Source organism: Rutidosis leptorrhynchoides, chromosome 7, assembly GCF_046630445.1.
Source record: "Rutidosis leptorrhynchoides isolate AG116_Rl617_1_P2 chromosome 7, CSIRO_AGI_Rlap_v1, whole genome shotgun sequence".
Classification (NCBI taxonomy): Eukaryota; Viridiplantae; Streptophyta; class Magnoliopsida; order Asterales; family Asteraceae; genus Rutidosis; species Rutidosis leptorrhynchoides.
In genome coordinates, this window is record NC_092339.1 from 138,094,455 (window position 1) to 138,110,551 (window position 16,097).

The 16,097-nt window shown below is 36.6% G+C and overlaps 1 protein-coding gene across 1 annotated transcript; it reads right to left on the reverse strand.

The window, feature by feature from the left end:
- Positions 1–417: 417 nt before the first annotated feature.
- LOC139858336 (benzyl alcohol O-benzoyltransferase-like) lies at positions 418–3,276 on the reverse strand. Its single transcript, XM_071847192.1, has 2 exons — positions 2,800–3,276; positions 418–1,394 (listed from the first exon to the last, which is right to left on the reverse strand). The coding sequence occupies exons 1-2, from the start codon at positions 3,253–3,255 to the stop codon at positions 474–476; spliced, it is 1,377 nt and encodes a 458-aa protein (XP_071703293.1). The 5' UTR covers positions 3,256–3,276; the 3' UTR covers positions 418–473.
- Between the last annotated feature and the right edge of the window lie 12,821 nt (positions 3,277–16,097).

The following is a 16,097-nucleotide window of genomic DNA, read 5'->3' on the forward strand; positions in this document are numbered from 1 at the left end:
TTTGTTGGTAAAACATCATGAAGTTGTGCAAACAAAAATACTTAAGCAGATTACACTTATTTCATGCACAACAATACTTGTGATACTGTCTTTATCATATTGTTAATTGATATAACATTAAACATTTACAGTTTGTTTGATTAAGAGTCGCTGTGCAACGCACGAGCTCTTAAATCTAGTTAAATATAAAATACGGAGTAAGAAAAATTATGCATCATAGCCTCTCCTCAACCTCTTAATTAGGACCCCTTACATATCGCTAGATTATAAATACATCGGTAACAATATTAATATTGATATTGAGGCAACATTTCAACAAGCCATTGGATTGAAGGATGTGAATTATCATATTAGAGTTCTTAATAACAAGTTGCGTTTTTATTTATCTTATAAAGAGTAACATTTTGTTTGTAGAACATACAATACAACGTATGATGTATGTCTGCTTACTTTATTAGCTAAATACATGTAAATTACAATTTGGAAAAACCGAATACCTCATAATCATCTTGATTGTTACTGTCTTGCACCAATATGGTATTTAGCTCTTCAACAAACTTTTCCATGGCTGCACTCGGCAAATTTATGCCTACCATGATACCAAACTTGCCTTTCTTGTTAACGAATGGTACATAGAAACTTCCGAATCCAACGGCCCCAAAAGCAGGCCCTACATAGGCTGATTTCCCCCACCCAAAGTCAACTATATGCTTTTCAATACGAGTTATATCTGAGACAAAGTAGGTGTGGACAAATGGACGGTGAGGTCGATCCTTGATCACGTGTAGGTCCACTAGAGATCTCACGTACTCTTCGTTGACATCAGATTTGGCCTTCATCACAAGTTCCAATGTATGGCTTAATGGTTCGTTGGTTAGCTTTTCAACGGTGGAAGTGACTCCTATTGTGACAAAAGCATTTCCATAAAATCCTACAGGGATATATGATTTGAGCTTCGAACGTGTATCCACTGCGAATAACAGGAGCATATTATCTTTAGGATTTGGTTGGAAAGCAATGGTACGACTACGCCAGAGGTATGCAGTTAGCACGTCAAAGGTGGAACAACTTTTAAGATGTTTGGGAACAAGTCTGCGAAGGGCAGAAAACTCATTTGGTCCAAAGAAAAATGACTTATATGTCATGTCATCTTGTGGGATGATATTTTCTTGGGTGTCAATCACTTCATCGAACGCGTGATGTATACGTGTGACACGTGGTGGATCTCTACCACAAAGCAGCTCTCTTCGCCACACCGGCAATATTGATGGCGTGGATGCACCTCGTGCTATTTCACCTAATCCGATAATGAATTGTGTTATTCCTTTTCCGTCACAAAAGGCATGATTGAATCGTAGAGCAAAGACAAAACTCCCACATGCGAGTTGTGTCACCTATTAGTTAGATAAAATGCTCAAATTTTATATATACACATATTTAGTAAATGACATATTTTATATGAGAATATAAGAAGTAACAAATATACATCTAATTTCCACTACATACACTAAAAGTAGACACAGTAGCAATAGTAACTCTTTTGTCGTTTTGTATTTTTTTCCAGTTTTATTCTTTATAGTACTTAGTAATTCTTTTTCGGTTTAATGGTGTATAGTAATTCTTTATAATTTTGTGGTACAAAGCAAAATCATTTTTTCTCCCTTCCATTTATACATCTTAGAAAATATTAACTTTTTTCATTCTTTTGTGAGGTATATGTATGTATATATATTTTTTTTACTTTTCGTTTAACAATGTTTTTTTCCTAGCCTATATTCCTCTTTAAAAATGGTAATGTTTTTTATTTTATTTTAGTGAACTATTTATATGTTTTTTACGCTTCATTTAACAAAAGTTTTGTACCACTCGTTGATATGTGAATCCTTGCTAAATCATTTTTCGCAACAATGCATGGGTCAACTTTTGCTCGTCAATACTAATATCCACGAAAAACTAATGGATGTGGGATATACCTTAGTGTTGAAATTTGTGTTGACCATTACATAAATATCGTTAATTATGTTTAATCTATACTAATAGTTGATGTTACTGAATCATGTTAAACGTAATTGATGATTGTATGATTAAAACTCAATTAGGTCTTGAAGTGGACTAATAATATTTAGTGACAGTTTATTTAAAAAACTATAAATTTTAAAAATATATAAGGTTTCATAAAATTTAATGGTACTGTTCTATACGGTTGACACAATCTAAAAACACTTTGAATTTTTATTTTTATCTTTTAAATAGTGTTACGGCACACAACAACGTAGCACATAGAAGCACCACCCTTAATTAACATTCACGGGAAAATTTTGAACGTAAAGCCATGGAAAGGACCCTGCCATCTGATTTAACATCTACCATACCGACCTTCATTTCTAGCATTTTTCTAACAACTATTTATCTTTCTAACAAGATTAAATCAATTGTACGTAGCACTTGATTATTAATTTTGTAGTGACAGATTACTTAATTGCAAAATTGTTTTATGTGTGTTAATAATGGTCCTAAAACGATCGTTAGAAAAAACTTTATTACGTTCTATATATTTTTTATTTTAACAATTACGACGTATTATATTAGATTACTCTAGCAATAAAGTGGTCTCTAGTCATGATTGATCATGTACCCAACTAATGAGTCAACTTTAACAACATTATTGTAACTACTTATAGTTGACTACCACTGCATCATTCCGTTTTTATAAATCACATACTCCGTAAAATCATGTCACTTAAATTTAAATAATTTGATTAAGAGCGCATGTTTATGAGTGTTTTTTAAATCTAGCACCTGAAAGAGTAACAAAGGCGAGTCAACGATGCCAGAAGATCCAGGAACATCGTAAAGAAGCTCATCCATACAAGGAAATAATGGAAGAAGCGGGTACCCAAATTGCTCAAGTGTAACATCTGCATCGGCCTCCACAAACAACACACCTTCTCCAGTGCAATCCACTACAAGTTTCCTTTTCGTAACTTCTTTAAGACGGCCAGCAAATGGATAGTAAAATACTAGCAGTTTACTAAGAGCCTCCCTGATCACACTTGCAGGGTCTTTATTATTCATATTTTGATTATCTCCGCGATAAATTTGAATTAAATGATCATGTCTCCTTAGGACAAGTGAACAATCAATGTCCGATAGAGGTTTTAGTTCTCGTGGTGTGGGTTTAGCAGGGACAATCAGCTCTGGTGCACATCTACGGACATTAAACTTCAAGGGATGAGCGTCAATGTGTGAAGCCATATCTAGTATGTATAAATTGTTTTTGTTGGTGACTTGTATTTGGTATGAAGGTGATTAGGTGAACTTATAGTAGGTTATACGATTTTTTTATTTGATTGAATAAGGAATAAGAAATGGTCAAGAAGTGAATCTAGGAAAGAACATGGGTATCTTCATTATCTATATTTATTTGCTACTGTGTATCAATATTTAGACGTTTTTAGCATCAGGACACCTTACTAATTAAAGAAAGGCAGATGTATAGAAAAACTAATAAAGAAAGATCATGTCATTATGATCTGATAAAAAAGTCAACTCATCAATTGGGTTCTTAAGATCATGCCCTTGTGATTTGATCATGTCACGATGATTTGATAAAAGCTAATAAAGCCAGGTGTTGCCATCTTGTAGTCATTTACGAAGTCTACCATTTAAGAAGTCAACCAATTAAATAGCAGATAAGAACGTTAGCTCTTCGGGTCCTTATGTGGGTAATGGTGATCGTTTAGGTAGGCGTGTTGACGTGTCATCAAATGTTGGTTTCTTCCAAAATTTTGAAAACTATGACGTGATTGCTCCATCTTCGGTCGTTTTGATTGGGAACGGATCTTCTAACGTCCTTTCTATTACAAGATTGTTAATCGGAATAGAACATTCACCGAGAGACGATCAATGGCAAGTTCAAAAAGGTGGGTCCATAGTTTATTTTCGTTAGCAGTTTGGTTTATTTCGTTACATTTAGTGTATCTCGTTCATCGTTTTTTACTCTTTTTCTTTCAATTATTTTTACCAGCAAAAATAATTTTATTACTAAATGCTCCTTAGCAAGACGTTATATAGAAAGGGAAAAACATGAATTACAACGACTTCATGAGTCAACTATCCCAACGAATGTTTCTTTTGCTTCTATTACAAAGCCAATTAAAAGAAGATCTATGAATGGAGTCGAATAAACAATCCTTCTTCATCGAACGAGACCCGAATAAGATGTTGCGAGAACTCCAAACATGCCAAAGTAAGGAAGCCACAATAACATAAACCTTGCTTCTTGGTGCTCATTGCTTATTACTAAACCCTCTTTCTATGTTCGAACCTCTGTCCAGTATTCTTTCAGATCTTCTCCCTGCTGAGGACGCTTTCTATTTGAAAAACGTCTTCGTTTTCTATAAGCTTTTTCATCATTTTAACAAACAAAAAAAAAAAAAAGGAAAAAAAAAATCCAATTAAATACTATCATTTATAACATTAAGTTTTAGAGCTTTATTTTGGAGATAAAGAATGAAAGTCACAATTTTTTTTTAATAAAAGTGTATTTTTCGAATTTTGATAGAAAGAAAAGTGAAGGAAGAAATTGATGTGGTGTTTTTCTTTCGAGTCATTTTTTTCAAATCAAATAGATCTGATTTATTTCCTTTCATCCATCTTCATATTGTTATCTTTTCATTCATTATAATATTCGGAATGCAAAACTAAAGTATCTTTTAAATGCCGGCTCGTTGATTTTAGTGGTCGTGTGGCAAATTTAAAATATGGGCCTAAACACAAATGTTTTGACATTACATATAACAAGATAATGCTATATCTGCAACAATAATCATTGAATACTACAGCGTATTCGTGTGTTAATTGTTGGATAAAATTAAGCCTATACTGCAAGGAAATGTATGACAATGGTAAGACTTCACAGCTGATAGGTAAAAGGTAAAAGGTAGAAATTTTTTTTCTGTTCGGGCTATCCGGGAGGACGAGTAATCCGACCCCATACTATCATTAGATAAATTTAAAAATTGTTTTAGTAGTAGAGATTACTCGTACATTGCAATTGAAAATTGCAGCAATAAATGATCTTACTATACACGTTAAACAATTTTCGGTATTTTGAAATCAAAATGCTCATATCAAATATTGACACAAATTATTAATTGAAAAGTAAGAAACATTTATAACAAAAATTTTCTCCACGTTAGTGTTTAGGATTTCGCTCACAAAAAACAAAAAAAAAATTTGTAATTGTGTGGACATTTACGATTTATTAAATTTTTACTCTAGTTCTTAGAGTTGTAATCCGTTGCCTTCATTACTTTTGCTTGAAATTCAAGGGGCCAATGAGAGCGCGACATGTGACGCGAAAATCACATATGATTGGAAAAACAAAATCAAAATTTTTTTTTTCAAAAAAAGAAAACAAATTTTCGAAATTTTTTTATTTGAAATTTTTTTTTTTCAATTTTTTTTTTCACAATCATATGTGATTCTGCATGTCAATCACATGTGATTGTAAACCAAATCACATGTGATTATGCATGTTAAATTCAATCACATGTGATTGTACAATTCAATCACATGTGATTGTGAAGGTAAATCACATGTGATTGTAAAAAAAAATTCGAAAATAAAAATTTTAAAATTTTTTTTTCAATCACATGTAATTTTCGCGTCACATGTCGCACTCTCATTGTTCCTTTGGATTTCAACTTAATTTATGAATTCAAATGTATAATATGTATGAAATAATGGAATTTTGATTAATACATATACATATATAACTATAATAATTATCGCTGATATCATATTAGATACTTATTGTCACAATCCAACAATTTTATGGCCCAACCCACTAAGTTTATGGCCCAATATGTGAAAATCAAAGAAGGCCCAAGAACCTCATGGAAGTTCACTAGAACTTTCCCATGAGTTCTTCCATGGAATGGTATAGAATGTCCATGGAAATATCTAGATACATGAAGCTTCTAGTTCTTAGATCTTAGCCATCCATTGTATTTAACCCTAGCCATCCATTTTGTGATATGAGTAGTATAAATAGGGGTGGTCTCATTTGGCACACCACACCTCAAATCTCAAACATTCTCTCTTGTAAAGCATTCTCAAGCAATATAAGTATTTTCTTCAATTCCACTTTTTCTATAATATTTTCTCTTTTGGTTACTTGAATCGTTATAAGGTCCGAGAAAGGCTGACTTAGTAGAGACTAAGTGCCGCACGTGAGCTTATCGAGATAAGTCCGTGACATTTGGTATCAGAGCAAGGTCGATTCAAGGAGATGGCAACCGAGACCGAGAAGAATGTGAGCGCAACAAGTGGTGTGATGGGTGATGAGACTCGTGGTCGGGTAGAGACTCGCCAAGGAGCCAAGAAGAACCGAGGTACGTCCAAAGACTTTGTCGCAAACTTGGATAAGAGGATCATGGATGTAGAGACATCCATGGACGACGTGAAAGCAAAGGTCGAAGACGTCCACCAACGTTTGGATGGTTTGGACGGGGACTTTGACGAATTGAAAGATGATTGCAAGAGTGCAATCAACGTGCTAGACGTTGACATGCGACGTGAGATCCATGACTTAAGGGGTATGCTCATGGGTGAGATTACGAAGTTGCGAGGCGAAATGGAGGGGGAGGTCTCCACTATTCACCAACGCCTCGTGGATTTACAAACCAACATGAACTCTTGTTTGAGATTCATGGCTAGTGGGGGTGGCAACACTGGATGCAATGCTCTGAAGGTGGACATTCCCAAGCCGTCACCGTTCGTGGGGAAGCGGGAAGCCCGAGCGGTTGATGATTTTATATGGGAGATGGAACAATACTTGGAGGGAGTCAACATAGTGGATGATGCAATGAAGATCAAGACGGCAACTCGTTACCTGAAGGATACCGCAGCATTATGGTGGCGTCGTCGATATGGAGATATCGAGAAAGGTACGGTTACTATTGATACTTGGGATGATTTCCTTACTGAACTTAAGAATCAATTCTACCCCAAGAATGCTCAAAAGGATGCGATGAGTCGTCTACGTAAATTACATCATTCCGGGACGATTCGGGAGTATATTAAAGAATTCACGAACCTTAGCCTGGAGGTCCCAGATATTCCCGATGATATTCTTCTCTTCTATTTTCTCGATGGTTTGCAACCTTGGGCTAAAACGGAGTTGGAGAGACGAGGAGTCCAAGACCTTGCCACCGCAATTGCTCAAGCGGAGGCACTAGTCGACCATGCTAATAGGAAAGATTCGTTCAAGTCAAAAGATAAGAAGGTGAGCCATGAGAAAGGTGGGGGAGATAAGCCCGCCCAATCAAGGAATGATAATACACGTAAGCCACCAACCGGGAATAACAAGAGCATAAAAACTTCTTACAAGAATGATGGATGTTTCATATGTGATGGACCGCATAGAGCCCGAGATTGTCCGAAGAAAGCTAGCCTTCATGCTATGGAAGCTCAAAAGGCGGGTTGTCAGGATGAGGAGCGGTGCATAGGATCAATGCATATCCTCAACGCAATCAAGGCCAAGACGGAGATACCCAAGGTAGTGGCTAAAGGACTCCAATTCGTAGATATTAACATTTGTGGAGATCGGGTACGAGCTTTGGTGGATACAGGAGCAACTCATAACTTTATCTCCACCGATGAAGCCAAAAGGCTAGGACTTAAGGAAACAAAAGAGAGTGGCATGATGAAGACGGTGAACACGAGTGCCAGGCCGATTAGTGGGGTGGCTAAAGACGTATATGTGAAGATTGGAGAATGGGAAGGAATGATTGATCTCTCAGTCGTGCCTATGGACGACTTCAAGTTGGTACTTGGGATGGAGTTCCTAGATAAGGTACGCGGTTTTCCTATGCCGTTTGCTAATTCACTGTGTATCTTGGATGGTGAGAAGACTTGTATGGTGTCAACCGAACGTGGAAGCAAGAGTGCATCCAAGTCACTTTCGGCCATGCAATTCAAGAAGGGGTACAACAAGAATGAGACATGCTATTTAGCGGTAGCAAAGCAAGAGACGATTGAAGATAAGGGAAAACTAGAGGTACCCAAGGAAATTGAGAAGGTCCTTGATGAGTTCAAGGATGTCATGCCCAAGGAGTTACCAAAGAAGTTACCACCTAGAAGGGAGGTTGACCATGTGATTGAGTTGGAGCCGGGATCAAAACCACCTTCCAAAGCCCCATACCGAATGCCACCACCCGAGTTAGAGGAGTTGCGAAGACAACTCAAGGAGTTGCTGGATGCGGGATACATCCGACCGTCAAAATCCCCGTATGGTGCTCCGGTGCTATTTCAAAGAAAGAAGGATGGGTCCTTGCGGATGTGTATAGATTACCGGGCACTCAACAAGGTAACTATCAAGAACAAATACCCAATCCCACTTATTGCTGATTTGTTCGATCAACTTGGGAAGGCGAGATACTTCTCCAAGTTAGACTTGAGATCGGGATATTATCAAGTCCGAATTGCCGAAGGAGATGAGGCTAAGACCACATGCGTGACGAGGTATGGCGCTTATGAATTTCTAGTCATGCCCTTTGGTTTAACCAATGCCCCTGCCACATTTTGTACTTTGACGAACAAATTATTCCACCCGTTCCTCGACAAGTTTGTCGTGGTGTACTTGGATGACATAGTCGTGTATAGCGACACCATGGAAGATCATGTGAGGCACTTGAAGCAAGTATTTCAAGTACTAAGGGACAACGAGTTGTATGTGAAGCTAGAGAAATGTTCATTCGGATTAGAGGAGGTGGATTTTCTTGGACATAGAATTAAAAATGGGAAGTTACTCATGGATGGGGCTAAGGTCAAGGCAATTCAAGAGTGGGAGGCACCAACGAAGGTGACTGATTTACGATCTTTCCTTGGTTTAGTAAACTACTATCGTCGTTTTATCAAGGGATACTCGGCGAAAGCGGCTCCATTGACAGAATTGTTAAAGAAGAATAAAGCTTGGTTGTGGGATGAGAAATGTCAAGCAGCATTCGAGGAGTTAAAAGGAGCTGTCATGGAAGAACCGGTGTTGAGACTTCCGGATGTGACCATTCCGTTCGAGTTACACACAGACGCATCGGACTTTGCTATTGGAGGAGTTCTAATGCAAGAAGGTCACCCAATCGCGTTCGAAAGTCGAAAACTTAACGAGGCGGAAAGGAAGTACACTGTGCAAGAGAAAGAGATGACAGCGATTATTCATTGTTTGAGGACATGGAGACATTATCTTTTGGGATCAAGGTTCGTGATCAAGACGGATAATGTGGCAACGAGTTATTTTCAAACCCAAAAGAAGTTGAGTCCCAAACAAGCTCGTTGGCAAGACTTCTTAGCCGAATTTGACTATGTGTTGGAGTATAAGCCTGGGAAAGCCAATGTGGTAGCTGATGCCCTAAGTCGTAAGGCGGAGTTTGCAGCGATCACAAAACCACAATTCTTCCTTCAAGATCGTATAAAGGAGGGATTAGAGCATGATTCTATAGCCAAAAACCTTGTTGGATTGGCTCGAGATGGGAAAACGCGAAGGTTTTGGCTCAAGGGTGATCTATTATTCACCAAAGGAGACCGGTTATATGTGCCTAGGTGGGGTGATCTTAGACGGACAATCTTGAAGGAGTGTCATGATTCAAAGTGGGCTGGTCATCCAGGTATCAAGAGGACACTGGCATTAGTAGAAGGCACTTATTATTGGCCAAGGATGGAAGACGACGTAGAGACGTACGTGCGGACATGCCTAATATGCCAACAAGACAAGATAGAGCAACGCCAACCAGGAGGACTATTACAGCCGCTACCTACACCGAAAGGACCATGGGAGAGTGTTTCCATGGACTTCATTACTTGCTTACCCAAGTCGGAAGGGTGTGGGAGTATTATAGTCGTGGTAGACCGGTTTTCTAAGTATGGTACCTTCATAGCCGCATCATCCGAAGTTACCGCGGATGAAACCGCAAAACTATTTTTCAAGAATGTGGTGAAGTATTGGGGGATACCACATGTGATAGTAAGTGATCGAGATCCGAGGTTCACAGGGCGTTTTTGGACAGAGTTGTTCAAGATCATGGGGACGGACTTGAATTTCTCCACGAGTTTTCATCCCCAAACGGACGGACAAACAGAAAGGGTGAATGCACTATTGGAGCTCTATCTTCGACACTATGTAAGTGCAAATCAACATGATTGGGCTAAGCTCCTTGATATTGCTCAGTTCTCTTATAACATGCAAAGGAGTGAGTCCACGGGGAAGAGTCCTTTTGAGTTGGTGACAGGACGCCAACCTTTGACCCCAAATGCTTTGGCCGCTTCATATGATGGAAGCAGCCCAGCCGCTTATAGAACGATGAAGGAGTGGCACGAACAAGCCGACTTGGCCCGAGCATCACTAGATAAGGCGGCCAAGAAAATGAAGAAATGGGCGGATGAGAAAAGGCGACATGTTGAGTTCAAAGTTGGGGACCAAGTGATGGTGAAGCTTTTACCTCAACAATTCAAAACATTTAGGAAGGTGCACAAAGGATTGATCCGGAGATATGAAGGCCCATTCCCAGTAATTGGACGTATTGGGAACGTATCTTATCGAGTCCAACTACCGCCCAAGTTAAAGATTCATCCAGTCTTCCACGTAAGTTTTCTAAAACCTTATCATGGGGACGAGGAAGAACCAGAACGAGGAGTTTCCAAACGAGCACCAATGGCAGTTGCGACTTCGTTTGATCGTGAGGTGGAAGATATCTTGTTACATCGAACGGTACGAAGACGAGGTGTGCCGAGCTATAGAGAATACCTAGTTAAGTGGCGTAACTTACCCGATAGTGAAGCAAGCTGGGAGGCCGAAGACCTATTGTGGCAGTTCACAGACAAAATCAAGAAGTATCACGAGGATCACACGACGAGGACGTCGTGAGCTTAGGTGGGGGAGAATGTCACAATCCAACAATTTTATGGCCCAACCCACTAAGTTTATGGCCCAATATGTGAAAATCAAAGAAGGCCCAAGAACCTCATGGAAGTTCACTAGAACTTTCCCATGAGTTCTTCCATGGAATGGTATAGAATGTCCATGGAAATATCTAGATACATGAAGCTTCTAGTTCTTAGATCTTAGCCATCCATTGTATTTAACCCTAGCCATCCATTTTGTGATATGAGTAGTATAAATAGGGGTGGTCTCATTTGGCACACCACACCTCAAATCTCAAACATTCTCTCTTGTAAAGCATTCTCAAGCAATATAAGTATTTTCTTCAATTCCACTTTTTCTATAATATTTTCTCTTTTGGTTACTTGAATCGTTATAAGGTCCGAGAAAGGCTGACTTAGTAGAGACTAAGTGGCGCACGTGAGCTTATCGAGATAAGTCCGTGACATTATGCTAATAATATATATTGAGTACAAACTAATAACTGCATGGATACCAAATGAATACATTCTCCAAGGAATTGTGTTTTATTACGATAAATGATTCTGCTTAATAACTTAAATATTGTTTCAATATTAAAGATCATCAATGAATACATTCTCCAAGGAATTGTGTAATCGTTGGATCTTCATTTTTGTGATGAAGTATCCTTTAATTTAATATATTTCTATTTTCGCCGAAAAAAATAAAATAATCAATTGTACTATAGCAGAAAATCATTCACGACAATAAATGATTTCGTTATACTCCATAAGTTAAAAAGTTTTCAAGTATTATATAATTATACAATATGCATATCGAAAATTGGTAGAAATATTTGAACAAAAAGTATATATATATATATATATATATATATATATATATATATATATATATATATATATATATATATATATATATATATATTAAAAAATTTAGAAGAAAAAAATAAAAGCCATGAGCACTTTGTCTTGTAAGACTATTCTTATCAATGACACATGTCAAACAACCACGTTGCGCTACATCAGCGCCAACCCACCAACTTTTTCCTTTAGCTTAACTCATCACATTCACTAATATTCATCACATCAACTACATTGACTCCACTTTATTATTATTATTATTATTATTATTATTATTATTATTATTATTGTTGTTGTTGTTGTTATTGTTATTAATATTATTATTTATAAATCGTGTTTATATTTAAGTATAAATAAAAATAATAATTCAGAAATTCAAAATAAAAATATTTTAAAATAGAAATTTTCATTAAAATAAAAGCACATATTTCATTAAAAAAAAGTACAAATAAAATTAAAAAACAATACATAATTAAAATACTACAAAATTTTAAAAGATAGAATTTATTCTTCATCGTCGTCGGACTTGTACTCCTTGGCGTATTTCTTCGACCTCCAATTGTGTTTTTTGGACCGCATCCGGCTCGGGTTGGAAACTTTCTGACGGTGTACTAATTGGTGTATTAAAATTTTGTTGATACACGGATTGGTGAGGGTTTGCGAATTGTGGTGGAGGTGCGTATCCACCAAAATGTTGTGGCAGTACGTACCCCGCGAAACAGAGATTGTGTTGGGGATAGGGTTGTGTGAAATTTTGTTGAGGGAAATTTGGTCGGGGAAAATTTTGCTGAGGGAAAGACGAGGATCCCGACATTGGAATGACAATGTTGTGTTGCGTGGTATCTTGGAGTAATAAACACCACATAGCAGACTCGACATTGTTTGAAGGTTGTTCAATTGTTTGTTTTATTTGGTGTTTTTTATGAAATTTTTAGGGTTGAATGAGAATTTGAGATAGTGTTTGAAAATGAGATGGTGTTTGTAATGTTTGATGAGATAATGTATAAAGAGGTAGTGTTTATATATGAAAAATAAAAGTTTTTTAAACAAAAAAAATATTATATTATTAGCGTTACTCCCCAACGACGATATGCTTTTTTATTATTATTTTCTTTTTCTTTTTTAATTTCAAAAATCGGGCCCCACTTAGTCTTGCAAAATGTAGTTAGATAGCATTTGGTAGCACGGTGGTTCATTGGCGCTGGCAACCGCGGCTGCAGCAATGGCGTCGAACCAACGACGGCCCAAAGAAGCCCCAACGGCGCTGCCGATAAGAGTGGCCTAATGATTTTCCTAATACTTTCCCGTAAAGTCAAATCGTACTTGAGATCATCCATTATTTGCCACGTCTTCAAATGGTTTTCTTAATTAGCTGTTACTACTGTGTAAAAAATTAAGAAGTGAACAACGTCACACTACATAAAGCTACAATTCTTAAATTACTAAACGACTAAAATTGTTGTGACTATTAGTATATGAGAACCATGATAATAAGTATAACATATCAAAATAAATAAAATACACATATATTAATCTTCGACAATTTTTTATCATTTCTTGAAAGCATATATATATATAATATATAAAATTAAGTACTCCGCATAAATTATGTACACGAGGGCTTCATGAAGTATACATATGAGCATAGAACTTCACGCAATAAAAATTATAAAAATGTATAATATATAAAATTGTTGTGACTATTAGTATATAAGAATAAGAACAATGATACGGAGTAATAACAATAACATAACCAAATAAATAAAATACACATAAATTAATCTTCAACAATTTTTTATGTTTTCTTGAAAGCAAATGTATAATATATAAAATTAAGTACTGTATAAATTATCTACATGAGAGCTACATGAAGTTTACATATGAGCAGAGGCGAAAATGATGAAGGGCAGGGGGGCGGGCGCCCCCGGTGGATTTTTTTTTTCAGTGTAAAATTTTTGGGTTTTTCGACTTTGCCCCCGGTGGATTTTTTTTTTTTTGCCCCCAAACCTACATATTTTGCCCCAAAACCTTCAAATTTTGCCCAAAATTCTCCAACTTTTGCCCCAAAATCTTCAAATTTTGCCCCAAAATCTCCAACTTTTGCCCAAAAATCTTCAAATTGTATCCAAAAAAATTGCTACGGTTTAAAATTTTTTTTTTGCCCCCGGTCAAAAAAAATCCTAGTTTCGCCTCTGAATGTGAGCATAGAACTTCACGCAACTGGGTAAAACCTTTTTGTACAGTATAGCTAGGCTACAACCTTGGTATCAGGGTAAGATCTAGAGTGGTGTATTCGGGGTCACACGCCCCCTGATTCAAATTTTTTACTTGTAAAATTATTGGTTTAATGTAAATAATTGAGATTTTGCTATTTAGATTCATGGTTTTTAGTTGTTGAACTCTTTACCATAATTGAATAGCAAAAATATTAAAAGAACAAGAAAGTTAAAAAATTAATGGAAGAAAGAAATTTTACAAATGAATTGGGGTGAATTGGCGATTAGCAATCCAATGACGTTGCACTAAAATAAACCGTCCGTTTATGCCATATCATCCAACCAAAATACAAGCTGACAAGTCCACGAAACACTAAGCAATGGGATAACCGGGTACTATAGAAAATTTATTAAAGGTTATGCCTCAATTGCTGCACCTATGATAGAACTTCCTAAAAAGATGCTTTTGGTTGGAATGAATCAGCTGAAAATTCATTTAGAGATTTGAAAACTAAGATGGTGAGTTGGTGACAGCTCCAATACTAGCTCTGCCTAATTTGATAATGCCTTTTCAAATAAATACTGATGCAAGTGGAGTGGGTATATGTGTTGTGTTTGTGCAAGAAAAGCACCCCATTGCTTATTTCAACAAGAAGATTAGTTTAAAACTTCAGGAATCCTCCACATACATTAACATTAGAGAATTACATGCCATGGCTGCTGCCATTTCAAAGTGGAGACAATACTTGTTAGGGGCTAAATTCACTATGTTTACTGATCACAGAGGTTTAGAAAGTTTAATGGACCAAACTATCCAAACTTCTGATTAGCAGCACTATTTGACCAAATTATTATGTTATCGATATGAGAGAGTGTACAAAACTGGGATGATCAATGTTGCGGCTGATGCCTGGTCAAGAATTCCCATTGTTTCTGGATCTTTGTAAGCATTATCTACTATACAGTTTGTGTTTATTGATGAACTGAAACAAATTATTGCACAAGATGATAAGTTACATGAGTTAATAACTGATATAACATTGAAGTAGAAAAAATGGAAAATTGGAGATTTGTAAATGGCTTGATTTATTACAAAATTGAGGATTTACATTCCTCGGGTTAGTAGTTTAAGGAGGCAGTTATTGGAAGAGTATCATTCTTCACCTATTAGTGGTCATTCTGGAATACAGATAAGCTATTTGTTGATTGCTGCAAATTTCTATTGGCAATGATTAAAACATGATATGGAGGTATTTGTTAGTGATTATGTGATTTTAGCAGGTGAAAACTTGGAATCTAGCTCCATATGGGTTTTTACAACCATTAAATGTTCCTAGTCAATTTTGGAAGGACATTAATATTGACTTCACTACTGGCTTACCAATTATATTTGGCTATAATGTGATATGTGTGGTAGTAGATCGTTTGTCAAAATGGGGTTCATGTTTGGGTATTCACTACCAAATATACTGTGCCACTGCTTCATCAGTGGCAAAGTTGTTTTTTGAGATAGTTTACAAGAATCATGTTATGCCGAGGTCTATAGTTCTGATAGAGGCAAGGTATTTTGAGCAAATTTTGGTTTGAACTGTGAAGACTGAATCAGAAAAAAATCAGTTTGTCTTCATCATATCACCCTCAGTCAAATGGCCAAACAGAGCTTATCAATATATGCCTTGGGCAGTATTTGAGATGTTTAGTTGAATATTGTCCAAACGAATGGTATAAGTTTTTATCTTTGGCTGAATTCCATTACAACACAACAGTAACAGAAAGACACTCACTGAGTTACTTAAGGAATTTCAAATCTTGAGGTTGGCATGAGTCCTTTGAAGCTATGTGTGGGAGAGCATCACTGGTTATATCATACTATTTGAATGACAACACAAAAGTAGAAACATTACATTCACTTATGCAACACAGGCATGAAAAAGTCAAGATTTTAAGGCAAGCTTTATTACATGTAGATGCAAAAATGAAGCTGATTGCTTATTGACATGGAACTGATAGGATTTCAAGGAGAGTGATTTGGTATGGGTGAAGCTACACCCCTATCGCCAACTGTCAGTGGTGAAGAGAATTAACCAAATGTTAAGTAGA

Coding starts and splice junctions, on each gene's coding strand:
- LOC139858336 (XM_071847192.1), bottom strand. CDS start 3,255: ATGGCTTCACACATTGACGCTCATCCCTTGAAGTTTAATGTCCGTAGA. Junction 1,395..2,799: donor CGCCTTTGTTACTCTTTCAG/GTGCTAGATTTA, acceptor TCTAACTAATAG/GTGACACAACTCGCATGTGG.